Source organism: Dermacentor silvarum, chromosome 8 (genome assembly GCF_013339745.2).
Source record: "Dermacentor silvarum isolate Dsil-2018 chromosome 8, BIME_Dsil_1.4, whole genome shotgun sequence".
Classification (NCBI taxonomy): Eukaryota; Metazoa; Arthropoda; class Arachnida; order Ixodida; family Ixodidae; genus Dermacentor; species Dermacentor silvarum.
This window is the reverse complement of record NC_051161.1, coordinates 47,336,727-47,356,714: the sequence shown is the minus strand read 5'-3', so window position 1 is coordinate 47,356,714 and position 19,988 is coordinate 47,336,727. Positions and strand designations below refer to the sequence as shown.

Genomic DNA, 19,988 nt, shown 5'->3' with positions numbered 1-19,988 from the left:
GACGGCCCGAAATGGAGCAATTGTCGAAAAATTGCAAGGACCGTGGCATATCCGAGATCACAATGGTGCACAGGTGCAGTTTCGGAAGCCATGCAAGGATATGCCCGCCTGAAATAACACACCGCACTATCACTCTCTCCTGTGTAATTGCGCTTTTATGACACAATATCAGAGTACTCAGTTTATTGGTGCTTAATAATAGGATTTCGGTAACGCCGAATTAACGTCACTCCGCTTTGTAACCTGTGCAGTAAACGTGCTTGATTTGTCTCGATGATCGGCAGCAAGTTCAGCCGCATATCTGCGGGGGTCGATTGCGTGGAGACGCCGATGATGGTTGCTTGGCTGCGCTCAATATATCCCAGTATTTTGCTCGTTAGAGTATATATATATATATATATATATATATATATATATATATATATATATATATAGATAAGACAGTCTATAGTGTCTGGCAGAGAAAATACGACAGTCACTTCTGTTTCATTATATGGCGGGGAATATTTGCGTCCACGTCCGCGAGCCCACGTAAGCGCATCACAAACACTCTGTCATAATGGGAATTGCAGGCAACGAAATACTTAACATTCCAGCCTCAGTACAGTCGTACGAAGATACGAGTGCGTATACCAAGATTGGCCTGCACGTGCCGTCCCTCTTAAGTCGACTTGTCGTATGCAATGACGATCGTGTTTAGTAGACTCTGGACTGCAATTGCCAGTGACGTGTGTTTTCTACACCAATCGATTCATTTGCGTTGGTAGTTCCAGGGTGATGACAACGCTATTGCTACCTTGGGCAGCAGCAACTTTTCATTGATAGATGTTTTATTGAGGCCCTAGGTCCAGAGATAATAGAGAGGTAGGATCTAGGGGAATGAAAGCGAATCATGAGGGGGAGGGGGGGGGGGCAGGGGGGAAGCGAGCAACATGAAGTTGCTTCTTCATACGTAAACATCGTGTAAGCGCCAAGTGTGCACTTCATTGATTTAACATGCACGTAATCATCGTCATCGTTTTCACCTTGGCCTTCTCGTTCGGGTGCGTTCGGTCGGCCTTCGTCTCTTGAGTTGCTGAGTTGCGGGGTCAACGGTGACCTGAACGTAACTCAAGGAGGATCTAAGACGAATAGAGCGCCGGTTTTGAGGATCACGTCCACAACTTGTGAGACGAAGGCCAACCGAATGCTTTATTGTGTAAACGTGCGCGCCAAAGAAAAGATAAAGATGAAAGGCGATCGCCAAGATTATTTAGTACATGGGGTGGGGGAGGCGGACATTTATTATCATTTGAGGCTCTGTAGTTCGGCCACAGCCACAGGGCAATTTGCAATAAACTCCATGAGTTTATAGAAGGATCAAGCTGGTTACGTTGTTAGGGGTTTTATCTCTCTGCTGAGATTTCATCACATGTTCCCTTAATCAATATTTTTTAACGTAAACTATATTTTATCATTAAACGAGTCTATCATCTTATTCTTTAAGGAATTTTGTTAGTTATAAATACTCATATAATTTCTCGTTTCTGTGGCCCGTCCCCGTCATGTGTATGTGCTATGTTGCAAAGGAATCAACACCAACAGCAACCTGCGAAAGCAATAAGTCCGCACTTGGCGCTCACAATATATATATATATATATATATATATATATATATATATATATATATATATATATATTGTGAGCGCCAAGTGCGGACTTATTGCTTTCGCAGGTTGCTGTTGGTGTTGATTCCTTTGCAACATAGCACATACACATGACGGGGACGGGCCACAGAAACGAGAAATATATATTATATATCCCCGCCATCATTGAAAGCGCATATACATTTGGCGTTCTCCTGATAGACATTCCTCAAACCGATAGCATACAACATTAATGCAGGTTTGCCAATCATTCATTACTCGAAGACGCATGAGCCCACCCAATGCATGTTATGTGTTTATGATCATCATGTGCATTTTTGTCATCTGTGCGCCTTTACACATCTCGGGCTGCATCGCGGTCTCGTGTGCCTGTTCAGCACTTCGGGACTCCGTTTACGCCCAATGTGGGGTTCAGATTGTTCTCGCATTTTGTACCTGTATGCTCCCTTTGGAGTTGCTCCCTCGTGAACGTCTCTTCCCATCCCAATGGGACGAGGCCGTGCTGCTCAGATATAGCCCAGATTACCAGCGCCAACTGGCGGACTGGGCTAGCTCGGCAGCCAAGGCTACAAGAGGCTTGGAATAAGGGCCTCTACCCTCGCAGAAAAATGCTTCGGTAAAGTTTATTGTCCCTCTCTCTATTTTCTTTCCCACCTTTCAGTCACCTTTCCCCAGTGTAGGGCAGCAAACAGGGTCCAACCTGGTTAAGAGGAACATTTACTTCAGGACATCCTATCTGAATACACGGGAATGGGGAAATCGTTTTTTCTCTGCATCCACAGCACCGAGTTTGATGAGGTTTCATGTATCTAAAAGAAAACAAAAATCTATCCACTGTAGGAAATATGTTTTTTTTTTAATTTTAGTCATAAGTGCCTTTTTTTAGAAAATTCTTGAAAATTGCAAGATTAATAAAACTCGTGCAACAAGTTTACAACTCTGTAACTCATGCATAAACGATAATAACAAAATTCCGTGAACTGGACCTATTGATACATCAAAAGCGGAGAAAATTGATTATGCACCAATCTATAGTATACAAGTTATATTCGCTAAAGCGCGTTACTGACGGGACATTCACGAAGAACCATCTAAGCCAAACACGGTGAAATGTTTGTCTTACACGTTTATTCCTCTAAGTCCCGTCAGTAACCCACTTCAGCAAGTTAAAATGAATTACCAACTCCGCCAAGTTCCCACCCTGCTAATATATAGTATACCATTGATTTGTGAGTAGGGCTTTTGCAAAACTGTCGTAAACATTGTAGCAATATCACGTAAACAGTCACGCGACTATGTACCATCTCTTGATCTATTGTCAACACCACCCCAGCTGGACTTCATTGAGCATAATAAACTACATATGTAGCATGAAGCATGGCGTTACGGCGCAATTTTAGACGGAACGCATCGAGATACATCAATGACTAATACCACGTTGTTACTCCGAATTTGTTGCATTTTGTGCTTCGCCGTTACAGACTCTGTGTCGCCCACTGTGATCCTGTTCGGACGGAATTTAAGCGGCGGTTATCGTGTAGTTGGCACATTGCCATCGGCTAAGGACGAATGGAGCAAAGTTTGTCCTCCTCCTAGGCACTTAGGCACAGTCCCTAGATTTCTCTCTCGCCACTCAGACGTGCACACAGGCGTCGGGCGAAGGTGGCCCAGCTCTCGCGTGTCTGCATCCTCTACAAAAAGGAAATACGCCCGCACGGGGGGAGGGGAGAGGGGGGGGGGGGTTCATGTGAGCGTGCGTCTTCTCCTCCAGCCCCGCCGTGGCTGAGCATGGCTGTCTGGGTGGCTGAGTGCATTCGCGGCCCACGCACAGTACCTTAGAGGTGATCTGCGGCAGGTGCGAAGGTTGAAGGGTGAGCCCAGATGGCTGGTGGCTTCATGCGCTGCTCTGTTCTCGCGCGCCTAGCGTAGGAGGTCGCGTAATCTCAAACTATCGAGGCGCGGTGGAGCGAGAAGCAGCACGAAGCGTTCGCTCCCCGTCACACCAGCGCCCTTCATCACGTCAGCGTTGTGAGTGAGATCTGGGTCGCGATACTGTCGCCACACCTTCGTCTCGATCCTATGTCACTCCTATCATCAACTGTTCACGGAAGGCTAATCCCGTCAATAATGCGGTCAGAGCGTCGCTGGAAGCGCGAAAAAACGTAAAAAAGGAATAGCATAAGAAAAGGCATCGTTACACAATCGCGGCCTTGTTCACGTTTGCGAGCGGTGTGACGCCATGCCTGTTAATTTCATTAGTAAGCGAATGTTTACTGTAATATATACGGCCAACGAAACTACGAACCTCACTTCTTGCAGTTGTCTAATACGTTGACATCGTTGTCAGTACTTCGCTTTTCGGACGAATCTGCAACTTTCTTTTCCTTTTCCCTCCGCTTCCTCCTCCCCCAGTATAGTGTGGCAAACGGCACGCAACCTGGTTAACCTCCCTGCGTTTCCTTTCCCTTTATTCCTTTCTTTCTCTGTGCAATAAGCTTAGTCTCCCTTGGGTTCTGATTGTTCTTTTGTCTCTCTCATTGATGTCACCTCGTTGATGGTCATTCTGCATGTTCCGTGTGCCACCTGATCAAATTTCTCATTTAGTTTATCACAAACCTTGCATAATTTTAATACACAGAAAAAGGCCTGCCTCTTGCACCTGCTATTTTCGTATTTCCATAATCGCATACCTTTATCTTTCTACAATTGTTGTTATGAGTAAGAATGCCGGTTTAAAGAATGTCAGGTTATGACAGAAACAAATGCATTGAAATGATTCCTTTGAGTGAGTGGTAACCGAATGGGATGCGTGTCCGGGCGCTAGAGTAAACATCGTGCCGATAATATATGCTAAATGGCGCGGTTATGCAATCTCTGCTTTCAATGCAAGGATGCCAAATCCAGTTGATGGCTTCTTGCGTCGATACGGGATTTTCATATTGTTGTGGTTTCTGACGTTGCATATGGCTCGCCGTGTACCTCAGGTTCCAGATTTCCGAAGCGAAAACATTTCCGTATGAGAAAAAAAAATTCAGGTGTCTCCCTTAATTTTTCGGAACCGTCAAATGTTTTTCCCAAATCACCGATTTTTCCGGGTTTTCAATGGTGCTAAGTACACTTGCACCATGCCTAGTTGTTCTTCGGAACCCTGTGACCGTTTCTTCTCTATGGACGCTGCCTCACCACACATTGGGATGTCGGCATATACTTGCAACGCCACTCGCGCAGCGCGTTTTGGAACCTCAGTAAAGCCATGATGAGGCGTTTTCCTATGCTGTCCAATAATTCCACATGTTTTCCATGCGCTGGATATTCGATCGGTAAGTTTTTACTTGTCTCTCTCGCGTCATTCTAACAGTACGGAATACTCTAGCAGCAATCACACTTACCAGTCACATTTCATCTTCTTTTCAGTATAGCGATGAAGTTCATTCGACGCTTGTGACGCCAAGCGCCTGGAAGACTTTAACATATCGGGATTTTTGCATCCAGTAGAAGTCGCCTCTGTTCAGGACATAATCCCTCTACATCAAACCAACAGCGCATGCGCCAACTTACAGAATATTCTATGCAGTCTGTGCAGGACCCCTCTGCGCAACGGGGGGCTACCTAACCATTGAGACAGTCGATATTGCTTCAACCTTCAGTGGCTTGTGCTCTTTGAGTGACACTTGTCACACTTATAGGAACCAATTAAAATATACTTACTCATAAAGCTGTATTTTTTTCGGGCTCTTATTCTGCATTTGAATTATTTGCTAGAAGTTGCAGAACAAAGGTAAACTGAGGTATAATGCTCATAGCTTTCTATTTCCGCTACGAAAAAAAAAAAAAGATATGTGCGCTGTACTTCTAGACGACAAAATTTGATTTCTTGCGGAATGCGTGACGTCATCACGTCGACTGGCTTAGTTTTTGTGATTTGGCGTTTATTTCTTTCAAACGAAGGGGGACGCCAAGGCAAAAGGCGGTAGGCCTGACTGGGCCCTGGCTCCCTACCAATATTGCTACTCAAAATAAAATGCCGTGACATTGTATCGTACACGAAACGATCATTTTCTCCCGTTTAAACGTTATGCATTGAGTCGCGTACAGAATGTTTATATTAGTTCTTATTTGGGGAAGTAAAGAGTAAATGTGGCGCATTCCGGAATTTCAGAGTGTTTGCAACTTTCCGCAACCCTTGAGAATGTTGTAGGATGATTCTTACGCTAAATTAAGAGCTAGCTAAAAAATAATAATCTTGAAATTTACACGAAGAGATCACTTTAGTGCTTATTTTGGTGAGATGTCATCTAGTTCGATGCTGCTGTTGATCAATGACAGCACTACATTATTCTCAAGTATTTGTGTGGGGAAAGCTGTGTTCACACCTGACGTAGAGAGAGAGGATGGGCGAGAAAAACGGTTTTATGAGATGAAAGGCACCGGGATTGGCACGTACAACGTGCCATAGTTACAGGACTTCTGCGGCCACCGACTTGACAGTGAATAAAGAATACTTGCTATCTGCTCTAGAGGAATCGTTAACTTCTACTCTTTATTCCTTGTAATTCTAACTGCAACAGTGTGTCCTACAATTAACTGAAAGGCTATAGCATAACTTCCCAAACGTGGCAAAGGATAAAACGGGGCAAAGACTATTTAGTTATTGTAACCTAATACATTTGCAGGGAAGAAGTTTGGGCGTGTTGGTAGGTCATAGTAATTTTAACTGGGATACATAGCGCTCGAACGACACAAGGACGAAGAAGAACACAAGACGAGCGCTATAGGAAAGGCCCAATGTACTAGAAATGCACTTTAGCAGGGAGATAAACCGCCAGGTGCAAGAATTAGATTAATTTACGAAACCTTCGCTTTACATGACTAAATTGTACACTGCGGAAATAAGGAAGCTGAAGTATCCCAAGATAACCAGAACGTCGCCGCTTTTCGCACTCGGAACTAAAACAGTTGGCCACTTTGGCTTACTCATTCAAGTACTAGAAACTAAGCAATATTCTTGATTTTTTTTTGTGTGTGTGTGTGTGTGTGTGCCATAGTGCAAAGTTTGTTTCAACGAGTGCATTACTACATGCGGCTATTTCAATGAATGAATGAATGACACAAGGACAGAAAGAAAACAAGATCATTCAGTGGAGTTCTTTAGAAACTTGTTTCTATTGCTTCGAACATCGTATCTGACAAGTGCATTGGGAAACAAGAAACAAACAAACACTGTACGTGCAACGTCCGCGCTGGAAATCATTTGATTGGTGCACAACGTATCGCACGTCAGGCACCGAAAAGGCATTGTTCGCACTTCACCACACGTCAGTCTGGCGCCACGCCGCCGCGCACAACCACAACACTTCGCGCGGAGTTCCACGAGGAGGTGAGAAGAAACAACAAACAAACAAAAAATTGGCCCCGCTTCAGGTATCCCGGATAAGATTATGAAAAGATGTGCCCCGAATTCTTATCTACACAAGATGTGACCTATGAGTGAAAGGAAGGAACGATACGGCGCGCCAACGAAAGGGGAGAAGATCGAGTGTCAAAAGCTACAGAGTGGATTCGAGCCATCCCCATTCCTCAAGAAAGTTCCTAAGTCAGTTTAACCCTGTTTGTCTAGCATAAACGCCCGCATGACGTCCCCGCTTAAAACAGTCCGGCACCCTTCATTGCCTACTCGTGAAAAGATAAAGCGTAGCTGATTGCTTGCGTTCTGGAGCTAAGGTGGTTACGCTTCTTCTCAAGCTTGCCTTGCGAGATAAATTTTTCCTAATCTCACTCCAAGATTCTGGTATGCATCGATCGCTCGACGCAATGCATGAATTGGGGGGGGGGGGGGGGGGGTACAGTTTTGAGGTGCGATTGTTCGCGTGGTGTAACAATTGAACTCACGTTCGCCATTCTCTGCAACCGACCGCACAAGACAAAGCGCTCACAGCAAATGGAGACGAAGTAATCAGCAGTGAGCAAGGAAGCGAAGCCTCAACCAGGGGCCAAATTTTTGACAAGTGGAGCTGTCGTCAGAGCCCTGAGGAAAACAATGGCTCCTGTCGAAACGCTGTCGAGGTTTCGCTTGTACGGCTGCTGTTGATTACTCTAGTGAACCAAGATTTGTAGTGACAGAGATGGCACTTAGCCACATACGGCTCCGGACTCATCACGGCCAACCTTTGGTCACATTAGTGTCATTCACTAAACGAAATGCTAGCGAGAAAACTACTCGAATCGCGTTTGCACGGTATTGCCACATAGAGCGAGTATTTCAAAGTATGAGGGCAGGCTTTCGTAGGCAGGCTTCGCGGACTGCTTTAACCGGATAATATCCTGCGAGAGACAAAGAAAAGCAACCCACTGGAAGTGCTGTATTTAATAAGTGCATTGTCAGTTTTTTTTTTTTTTTCCTTCCCTGCTGGATGATCGGCGCTCTGCTGACGCACACACACACACTTTGGCTGCAATGCTGAGCAGTCACTGCACCGAACTGCAGCAACCTCAGCGGTTCTCGCAATGGCACAGGCGATATGGGCACGGAGAAGTATTGTTCATCGGCGGTCACGGCGCCGGCGATGCACAAGGTAGTTCATTGCATGACACAGGTACTTGGTCTCTTGCTTCTTGAAAAGAAACCAGAAAGGCGAACAAGGGCGGTGTTGCGAGTCGTGTTTGATCGCTTTGATTTCCAGCTCATCAGGTCCAGCTCATCATCGGACAAGCAGTGTTCCATGGTTAGAGAACAGGGCTGGGCCGTCGCTGGTAACCGTTTAAGTGCAATTGTGCCTGCTCGCAATTATTGCCCCGGTACGAAGTGCAAGATGGCTGCCAATGTGTACGCTAGAGCATGTCCTGGAATGTCTGTGCTGTGAAATCCGCACGTCACTTGCTGAGTCAAATAACTGAGGAACTGCTTCAACTCATGAGAACTGCGGACAACTTCTGTCATTTCAGTCCGGTTGAAGTGCTTCGAACGTTTGCTGGCTTGCTTTAGGCGGTAAATGTCGGGGCAAACCGTTTTTTTTTTTATTTCCTATCAGATAAACCAACCGGGCCACGCTTCTGATAAATTGATGCACAGAAGACCTGTTCTTATAAGGCAATGGACCTGGGAGTGGTATCTTGACGGATGGTCTCTTGAGGAGTGTGGTCCTCATTGACGAGGAAGTCCGCACACTCGCTGCTTCTGGCTGGTTGCAGGACAGTTTCGTGGCTTGTGGTCTCTTGACAGACGGTCCCTTGAGGAGTGGTCTCTTTAGGAGTGTTGTCCCCATCGACGCCAAAGCCAGCGTTATCGCTGCTTGTTGTTGGCTGCAGGAGTCCCAGAAAGTCCGGCCCTCTGAGGGATCGACGCTGAAAGCAGGAGGACAAGGAGGAAGAAAGAGTAGGAGGGCATCTTTAAGACGAGTGATGATGCTGGATGATGGTGGAAGGGTTCCCCTGCTGCATTTTGCTCTGGTCGACCTGCACGAGCACGCTGGTCGGCGTCTGGTACACGTTGGCGGACTGCATGTCGCCGGTCATCAGCAGCGGGCTACTGGTGACCGGTTGCACGTCCAGGGGACTCATGCGCAGTCCGTGCAGATGCTTGTTGAGCGCCGCCGACGACGGCGCGATGGGTGAGGAGAGCGAGCGAGGACTGTGCGACTCGCCGACGGCGTTGCCCATCATGTCGACGTTCATGCCCCCCGGCGACTCTGGCATGGACGACACTTCGTGCTTGATGACGGCGGTCGGGGCGTAAGCGGGCAGCACGCCAGACGCGCACCCGAGGCCTTTGTCTGCGATCAGACGAGAGGGAGAGAAAAAAAAAGGAAAGATCACGTCATTTAACTTCAAGGCAGCCTCACTTTCCGTGCCCTAGCTGTGAAGGACGGGGCTTAAGATAGCTCGGCCCTACTTTTTCTCGTACAAAGGAAATGCACACCGGAACAGCGGCAGTGCGTAGACACTTCAATGGAACACTGGTGATATTACGAGACATTAACAGTGGTAGAATGAATCATAAAGTGAGCAGTCTTTGAGTGGTAGAGGGAATAATAAAGTGATCATTCTTTGACAATATGAAGAGATGAAATTATTTCAAAATAAAGGTTGCTAAATGAATTTTAGTGACTGGAAGGAAATAGGTGTGGCGATTGGTGAACCAATGAGTGAGTAACTCGATGTATGAGTTAAACATTGATGAATAGAAACAAAATATGAATGTATGAATGCAAAAGGAGGCCAGCAGAAGACCATTTAGTAACGTGCTAAGCTGGTTTTCCAACAATGCACTAGTGCCAAACTTATGGCGGCGAACACATCGGTAAATAGCCGAGTACTGGGCAATTAGTACATGGGTCTTGCTTTCGTACGTTAAATGTGCAGTTAAGAAGTGCTCGAAAGCGATAACAACGCACTAGCCACACATTTGAGTAAAGCGTTGGGCAGCCATATATTGTGCGGTGTGCATTGCGGTAAAGTCAGCTTTTCTTTTTTCTCTCTTTTTTTTTCTTTTTTTTTCCGGAACTGTATATTCAGACGAGGTGCGTTCGCAATCGCACAGATCACTTAGGCAACGACGTCGGAGCGATCTGTTGATAGCAAGAAAATGAGAGAAGGTCCAAAATGGGCAACAAAATCGGTTTAATCTACCGTGTGTCCCACGTAACTTGAGCCAAACTTTAAAAATATGCAATGCCACATAGCTGTCCGGACAGAACCAAGGTAATGTTTGTCATCGATTAGGGATACGCAGATTATTTCGTGAAATCCGCCTAATTACATAATTATTCTTAATTATTCAACTTTTCAAATATATTTACATGAAAAGTGTCAATGGGAAAATTGTAGAGCACTATAAAAAACAACTGATACAGCTTTCTGTTGCTCAGTACGTGCTACATAAAAGTGTTTTTCCGAGCGTGAAAGAAGGCCGCGAATACATGCAAGATTGCCGCGCGACTGGCCGCTCGAGGCACTTTGCGTGCATTCGCTGTCCAGCTACGTGGCATTTGCATATTTTTAAGGTTTGGCTCAAGTTACGTGAGACACCATATATATATATATATATATATATATATATATATATATATATATATATATATATATAATGTGTGTGTGTGTGTGTGTGTGTGTGTGTGTGTGTGTGTGTGTGTGTGTGTGTGTGTGTGTGTGTGTGTGTGCTGTGCTTGATAATTTGTTTTATCGTTGCTGCTTTTTTTACTGTTCCACACTTCTGTGCATCTTTTTTTCTTTGTTTTGTGTGTGTGTGTGTGTGCTGCCTTGTGTAAGGGCCCCTATAGGCACCCTCAAGCTGCTTTTGAGCGCTTTTCACCTCGCGTTCCCCTATTACATTGTTGCAAAATAAAATTTTGATTGATTGATTGATTGATTGATTGATTGATTGATTGATTGATTGATTAACTCACCGGGACTCGCCCTGCGAACCTGCATGCCGTACGCGGCGATGTTGTGGTCAGCGGTGATCATGGTGGAGTACATGGGCATCATACGCTTGCTGTCCATGGCTTCGTGCGCGGCCGCTGCGGCGGCTGCGGCGCTCATCTTGCTCGAGCTCTTGGACGACTTGCCGTCAGCGTTGGCGCTCTTGGGCTTCCGCTTTCGCGTCTGGATGCCTTCTTTCTTCATCGCCAGGGGCCTGTTAACCTGCGCAGCGCAAACGTCGACGTGAGCAAGGGAAACGCTTGCCTCGAAGGCTGAAACTGCGTTCTCATCTAACGTTGCACTTTAAAATCCGCGCGATGAAACGCAACCAATGAGATCACCCCGCTTTCTTGCTGCAGCAAAGGGAACGTCGACTACGCCAGACTCCGCATGTCCAACACCCCGCAGGAGACCCGCATATGTAATATAATATATAACTAATGTTGCTCATACCTTGCCTTACATTCTTGGCAAAGCTATTCCTCAGAATCTTGAGAATGACAACCCGCAAACAAATGTCACGAAACAAAACAACCACAGCGCATGCCTTTTATGTTAAATCTTCTCAGACTGAAATTTTAAAAGCGCGAAACAATAACGGAGACCTGAAAATGATGTAATCTTTTTGGCGCGCTTGTGCGCTATCTCCGGGATCGGCGCACGCAAGAGGCGGTGTTTCTACCAGAAAGCTCGCCTTCGTGCATAGCGTTCGGTGCCAGTGTTTCCCGGTAACCATTAATGTTGCATAAGCTGCAGTTGCCGCGAAGCGTAAGAAGCAGTCTGGGATCTTTGAGTGCTATCGCGTTCCACTCTTGAAAGCGAAGCTTAAGCGCCCTCCAGATTTTTTTTTTTTTTCACAGCAGTATTCTCACTAATTAAGCTCTTTGTTAAAATGTTCCTTTTTAAGTTGCACCTTTTCGCATGTGTTTATTCTACCACTCCTGCTTAAGGCCTGAAGTCCAAACCGCCAGTATTGTAATAAATAAAAGAATCATATTTAATAAAGAAACCTAGTTTAAAGTGAACTCCTTGCTTAATTACCGCGCTACATCACTCCCTGAGTTCCGCAGGCATTATGCTATACCTGGGAGTTGTTGATCCATGCAACGCGCCGTAAAGAACAATGTTCTACGTTATTCAGCGTCGTCGCTCGGTAGCCTAAATAGACATTAAGTCCTTATACAAGTCGACCTCACCGCAACGACGCCGTTGGCCCACATAGCTATGGCTTCAGTGTTTTTTGTGGCCTGAACTTTGAAAACGATGATAGGCCAGATATTATACCTCGCAGCAATTAAGTAAATCCGAAGAAACGCCGGTGTTTCGACGTGCGAGTAAATTTATTGCTCGTCCATTGGGAGGAAGAACAAACAGATAATTATTCGGCGTTGCCTTTCTCTTCTCACAACAACCCAACCCAACGAAGCGGGTAGCACTCGGACTCGGCCAACAAACACACCCCGCCCCGGCGTCGTCTCCGACAGAGCGTGTCACAACACGAGCAAAGTCAATCGTCTGATTGCTATCCTCGCGCACACTGTATACACTCCCGCAAACGAACGTGACTGTTCCTCACGTCCCCTCCTACCCCCTCCCCCCCCCTTTTCCTTCCCCCCTTTCCTCACCTCCTTTCTCCGAGCCTTTGTTCGCGCTCGACGTGGACCACCGAAGTCACTTCTCGGTGTCCATGTCGGAACTCTCGTTCCGAGGTGAATGCGGCTGGTCTTTTCCGATGATGTGTTCGTATATTTGGCAACGATGGACTTGGCTATAGGTCAGTTACCGTGCTCGTTGACTATATTAATGTGCGCATGGTCTGCTTTAAAGAGACCCTATACACGAACACTGAATCAATTTGGAGCGATGAAGTATTCCTTCAAAACTCAATTTACGTTTTGAGCAGGTTGATTATCAGGAGAGAAAAGAAAGGTCCACGTTCCATTTCTTGAATGTCTCGTCCGAAACCCCAGCACCCTGCAGTACGTCAATGTGACGTCACAGGTATAATTATTTTTTTTTTTTTTTGTATTTGGGTCACTGCGGCTCTGTAAAAGTTCTCTAAACACCCTATTCGGCGTCTCTAGAGTATAACGTAGTTCATCTTTACCGATACAAAAAAAAATAATAAGTACGACCAAGCACACGCTAGCAGGCGTCACAGCCAGCTGGTGCGGGAAGCTCAATGCGGCGTTTGGGGCGTTGCCGCCCGTCTTTGCGTCTTTTCATGTTTACCAAGCCTCTTCGCATGCTAAGAATGGCTTTTATGGTATTGTTATAAACGTAAATTTTAATACAGCTCAAATTATTTTTCTTGTATTGCGATAGCAATTATATGAACACTCCAGGTGAAATTTCGCCATCGCCGCGATGTCCCGTATATATATTTATGCATAAGTATACTATATTTTAAGCTATGTTGCATATGCAACCTACGCTATTTAACCGCCGATGTTGCTTAAACCAGCTCTACGTTCTTGACTGAGTTATAATTCTCAGAATTTTTTTTAGAATCGCAGCGCGCAAGCTCAAGACTTGAAAACATTCATTTATGGCGTATGCGCGTTATCCTAAATTTTCTATTAAAAAAAGTGAGAAAAAGTATTTGCTCACAATCTGAAAATAATTTAACTTCCCATGCATCGCTCTTTACGGGCAGCGCAGTGACGCCTGTGCCATGTCATTACAGCTAGATCCTATATACACGGTGTGTCAAAAGCCAGGGTGCCCTGAAATTTTGGCACCCCCGCGTAAGCCGCACCCGCGCATAGTTGGAACGCCGTCCGAGGAGTTGAAGCTCAACATAAACATTGGCATCGCTATCAGCGCTTCAACTGCCATATTTTTAGAGCGCAGCTCGCCCGTTCCTGCGTCGACGTCCTCGGCGTAACCGAGCGAACGAGCACAGCGAAGGATGAAAGAGCGAACGCGGAGCGCATGCAGCGGGGGATGAAAGACAGCGATAGCGAAGATAGCGTGAGGAGGAACGCGGAGGAGGAGGAGGAGGTTATGGCGAAAGCGCGAAAAGAAAAGCGTAGTGCCGCGCAAGGCGGGCTCTGCGGCGACGATTGGTACGAGATGGCGCCAGCGTAGCACGCGTCAGACATATAGAAACAAAGCGCTGCATGAGCGGAGGTCTGTCTGCGGCGGCTGCTGTGAATAGCGCCCACGGGTCACCCACGCGCTGCCTCTCGCGATATCCCGATTAGCGAGGCAGTCGCGCCTACACTTCGCTCCGTTTGGAACGTGCCGCACGAGACAGATTGCCCGCGCCAGCCAATATATACCGAAGTGAAAACACGTATAAAGCTGCGCTCCAATTTCGCGTTAGAGAGCGTCGTAATCGTCGGTGAATTTTTTTTTTTTTTAGTCTCCTTTTAATGCTTACGTTGTGCAGCTTGTAGTAGAGACCGCAGGCGTTGCAGACTGGCTCTCCCTGGTTGTTGCGCCTCCACAGCGTCGTCGTCGAAGTGGCACAGTTTGAGCACTGCAGACCGACCCGCCGGTTGGGAGGCTGCTGCTGTTGCTGCTGCTGCTGCTGTTGGTGGTGCTGAGGCTGTTGCTGCTGTTGCGGCTGCTGCAGGGCGAGAGAAGCGCGCGTACGAGTGAATTTCATTGACTCCACAAATCATGTAAGGTACACAGACAGAGTGAGCGCTGTACTATCGGTAAAGCTCCAAACAATGATTTCTATGTAGCTTTCAGCATGAGTTCTCAGAATATAGCAAGCGTCGACTGCCTATCTCAACAAGATTTCAAAGATCCCAAAATGATAAGGCAAACGTCTACCCTCTATTTGAAAGGAGGATAATAACACATCGTCCTTCAATACAAATTTGACATAAAATGGGCAATGTGATTACAAGAACTGAAATTGGATTCCACAGTTATATATACGGTATACGTATCCTTGTGTGTAACATTATGTTCCGACGTACAAAACGCCATTCAATGTCTTCAAGGAGTAGGAAGTATGTCAAGGAGCTTTCAATAGAAAAACGAGATTCGCACTAATCATTACAACCGCATTTTTTTTCACTGTGGGTACATCAGTCGAAAAACAGACAGTCACAACACACGCTAATCTGCCGCTATCATCTGCGTCCACTGTGCATTTCGGCTCTATACGAGTGTACAAGCACCCAGCGATTACCTAGCTATCAGCGTCGGCTGGACGCTTGCTCAGTCGACGAAAGTGGAAATACGGGTTTATTGATATGTCGTCCTGGAACTTTATATCATTTTACCTCCCATCTCGTTAACCTTCCTGCCTTTCCCCTTTCGTCTCTCTCTCTCTCTCTCTCGTTCTGAAACTGTCGCGCACGCGCATACACAGACACATAAGTTCATGTGGCAGCACACGGCGCACGACAACACATAGCACACATCGGTGTGTGATCGCCCCATACACCTACTGTGCCCGTGTCTTCAAGGTCATTCGTAAGATCTGTATAACTTCGTGATCAAGGATTGTTCAGTATTTTTACTGTGTAATGCGGTCATCGAGCTGCCCATGCCCAAGGGTCTTCGCATGGGACAGCAATCGCAGCGAACTTTAGCGGCGACAGAGATTAGCTATAGGTGTCACATTTCAGAGCACCTTCCTTGCGAGTAACTCCCTGATTCCGCTTCACCCTTTCACAACATTTCCGGCGTTATGAGTATACTGAAGTGCTCGTGACGAAACGAGCAGCCTACATAAAAAGGTCATTGCGAACGTGTAAGGAAGGGAATCGGCGAGCTCTGGAAATGATTTCACTTATCGACGATGTTATCTCCGTAGTAGCGCGATATGACATTCCCATCCAATGGACCCCGTTGTCAAGCGTTCGCATTCCAAGAAGAGTAAATGCAAGGATCCTCGCCCTTCATCCCGAACATTAGAAACGCGTACTAAAAGAACGTGACATACTGGCACAACCATTCACAGAGGTCACTGACACCACGGCTGCAGTGAACTTCGGTCGGGAGTTTGCGGAATGTCGGCAGAAACAAGCAGCGTCGGCGTGAGATTTCTTGAAGATAGATAAACAGAAAAGGAGAAAGGAAGAAGGAGGCACTCGTTTATCATTGCCACTTTCGAGAATTCTAAAACAAAGCACTTTGAGGCCATTTGGCGCCTCTTATCAGAAAACGCTCGAGGCGCAACATATCGTAGCGCATTCTTATACTTCCTAAATGAGGCGGCTCGTTTTCGCGTCAGGGAGATTAATTAGGCTCCCACGATTCTTTTGTTGGAGCCAGCCGGACGGTAGATATGCTACGTCAAGAAAGAGATAAGGACAGCAACACGGCGGATGTCAGCCTGTCTTTCCACCGTCGCTAAGCACTGGCGTAAAGCGGCACGTTCAGTGGGTATCGCTATATATACCATGCATGCATTCGCAAAACACGCAGGCATTCGTGTAAGAGTCGGAGAGATACTTTAGGCAAAAAGCATGGGGAAGACTGGCTTCGCAAAACAAATGTACGCTGGCTTACTACACACACACACACGCACACACACGCACACACACGCACACACACGCACACACACGCACACACACGCACACGCGCGCATACGCACACACACCTTGAAAACGTAAGCAACAATGAGAGGAGAGCGCACAGGATATAGAGACACTTATAAAACAGTCCTTAGGAGCTTAGGCGTCTGATGTCATGCGCAGGGAATGTAGGTGAGTCATGTGACTGTCTGAAATTTTCACAAGAAAATGAGTCGTGATGCATGCAACGGTTTAGGAACACCACCACTACGAGACAAGTAGGCTTTGTAGAATAAGCTGGGTAACCTCTTCTGCTGCTGAGCACCAAGTCGAGTGTTCCAGTCCCAGCAGCGGCGGCCGCATTTCGATGGCGGCGAAATTCAAGAACGCTGGTATACTTAGATGTAAGTGCGCGTTAAGGAATCACAAGTGTCCAAAAACTGCAGCTTCTTCCATACCCCCAGTGTTGCCTTCTTACGTTAAACCCCACGAATCAATCAATTATTCAATCAATCAATCATTTGAGTGATCTCCGATTGTTGAGTGCATGCAAAACACTCTCTCTATAGGCAGTGCAGTGGCAGTAATCAACTCCTCCCCCACTTGCTCTTAATTTCATCTGTCATGCAATCCTTACATCCGTGATAAAAGCTGTCGAAGAGTTTGCGGTGCAGCCCGGGGTGTATGATCATTCCCCTACCACAAAATATGTCCTATATATATAGAGTGGTGCAATTACCATGAAGCCTATGCTAAACGAAGGCAGCATGCAAAAAACGCAGGCTCCCCTATAACACCACATACGCTATATGCACTTTTGTGATGGATCCGGATAGTTTGTGCACCCACCAGCTTTAGGGGGCTCGACGAATATAGTATCGAAATACAAATCGCTTGTCGTTTTCTTCTGTGCCCTGCAGCGTATCAATATACGCACGTGTTAATGCGGAAATTGCTGTCGATCGAGAGAGAATGTGCGGCGCCCTCCTGAAAACGCCGCACAATTACAAGTCAGTCCTCCCCGCCCGGCTCTTCCTCCATCGCGGACAGGAAGGCATGAGTCTCAGGTCTCGTCGACTCGACGCAATTTGCGAAATGAGAATCGTTTCAATGTGCGCAAACGGCCCGAAAGCTCCACGTTCTTCCCCTATAAACTTCCTCCGCGCTTATCTGATATTCAGCAAAGTATTATTGACAACATTATTTTTTTTTCCTTTCCTGTAATACTTAATGTGACAAGAGAGGAAGTCACCATACACACTTCTGCATATACCATATATCTCCCAAGGCAAAAAATTCAAGAAGCAAGTACGCACTAGTATAAAACGATCCTCCGCTTGGCATCGGCAGCGTCGGAGCATTCAAGCAGGAGGCCGGCCGGGCCCTTCCCTAAATAAGAGCATATCCGTTTCCAGTACAAGCCGGGCCGCGTGTAGCACATGTCACCCTTCGCTAGCCTGACACTCGACCGGGCCACATTAAAATTATGGCGCCCCTCGAAATGCCGATTCCCCCCCTCGTCCCCCCTCCAAATCCTCTCCGTGCCTAACATACCTTGCTCACGCATACACCTCTTCGGCATCCACGCATACCCGAGCCTTTTATACTGCTGCGACGTTTTATATAAATTTCTGGCACACTGCTTTCTTTTTTTGCCTCAGGTTTCGGCGCTGCAGTGCACGACGTCGTTCCCCTATATAAGCGTCTCTCTTAAGCATTATGGGCGGGTGCGTCGGCAAAAAACAAACAAACAAAAAATGTTCGGCCCGACGAGCTGCGCGACGCAGTGCAAGCGCGTATGTCAGTCGTTTCCGGAGGAATAGGAGGGAGGATGCCCCGACGACCGTTCGGCGGTTCAACGCCACACCGCGACGCGCTTTGCGCGCCGGCCGAACCCCCGTAACCGCTCTGCAACCCACGACGACGTACGTGCTCGTGTGCCTAAAAGCCCGGCCCAGCCCATTGCGGTGGGCGAGGCGCGCGATCTTGAATACCTTACCGGAAGGCGCATTCGCAATCGCTGCTAATAGCAGTATAGATGGGGCGCCCTTTTTTAAAGGGGAAGCATTTCGTGGCGAACATTTGCCACTTTGAGAGTATCTATCTATCTATCTATCTATCTATCTATCTATCTATCTATCTATCTATCTATCTATCTATCTATCTATCTATCTATCTATCTATCTATCTATCTAACTTTATTTATCTATCTAACTAGCCGCCTACGTCTTGGTGTTCTCATGGTCGAAGTTTCGTTAACTTGGTATGTAGCAAAATTGGCATAGTATGACAAGAGTGTACGGCGAACATAAATGATAGGTCATGACATGAATGTCATGACATGCGTGTCATGTAGCTCATGAAACAGCCACCCACGTCTTGGTCCTCTCGTGGTGGTTTCGTTAACTTGGTAGGCTCCCCGCACACTGCTTCGCACAAACATCGATTCCCACAGGGCGTTGGCATCTGCCGGTTTTTTACGGTCCGCGAGGAAAACATGTATAGATATATAGCGATGCGCGCTATGGGATCGCGAAAGACTCTCTCTCGCGCGCGGTAATCTTCCGAGATATGATATTAAGTGAGATTCGTGCTAAAAAAGACGGGTGGATGTCGATTCTTCCCTTTCGTATTAAGTGAGTGGAAGCAACAGCAAGTACAGCATCGCGCGAGACAGTTGAAGCGGCTAATTGTCAGCCTTTCGTTTATACAACGGACTTTCGTTTATACAAGCACAGTTGGTCGAAGCAATGCCACAGTGGTCACACGCAGAGGGCGTAACTAAAAACAGTGACTAATCAGAACGAACATCATTCGATGGTACAGAGATAGAGAGAAAGGATCCTTAATGGTGACGCGGTGAATTCGCTCACTCGCGCAGACAGCAGCACGCAGTCAAATGAGTCGGCACAGGTCAGTGGCCCTTAAAAAAGCACAAGACTGCATTCATTACCTTGTCCCAATGTGTTTGATAGTGATTCCTGTCTTAGTAAATAAATGTCAAAGCAGGGGCCGCACAATAAACGGTCAGTGTTGTCTTCGTAGCCGCATGCAAGACGTCGCATCCTGCAGCACACTCATGAGACACTCCAATTAGTGTAAGTAGGAGGGTGTTGCGTTAGATGTACCGCCTCGAAGACTGCTATACTAAGGGTATTTTTTTTTCGTATTGGCATACTGTATCATGTATCCTTCATTTCATTGCGGTAAACGTCTCACGTAATTCCGGATGCGCAAGCGAGAGATAAAGTGACGAATTCTCAATAAGTACCGTTGCGTCACATTCTTATCTCTCTGTTTCCTCTTTTTATATTGGACTGCCTTCACTTGTATTCTATAGCTTCGTACTATATATACGCCTAAAATTTACAGCCGTTCCTGCGCGTTCACAAGCTGTAATATACACCGAAAGCTGCCGTGTGGTCCTGGGTATTGATTTTAG

At 46.6% G+C, this 19,988-nt stretch overlaps 1 protein-coding gene across 3 annotated transcripts in view; it reads right to left on the bottom strand.

Annotated features, from left to right (window-relative positions):
- Positions 1-6,790: 6,790 nt before the first annotated feature.
- The window catches only part of LOC119461162 (transcription factor GATA-4), a 125,480-nt gene continuing 112,282 nt past the window's right edge, over positions 6,791-19,988 (bottom strand). For all 3 annotated transcript variants that reach the window (XM_037722377.2, XM_037722379.2, XM_037722380.2), the window contains 3 exons: positions 14,449-14,637; positions 11,048-11,285; positions 6,791-9,415 (listed from right to left, as the gene is read on the bottom strand). In XM_037722377.2, coding sequence (XP_037578305.1) covers positions 9,033-9,415; positions 11,048-11,285; positions 14,449-14,637 — 810 coding nt within the window. In that variant the 3' untranslated portion in view covers positions 6,791-9,032. The remainder of the gene's footprint in view (positions 9,416-11,047; positions 11,286-14,448; positions 14,638-19,988) is intronic.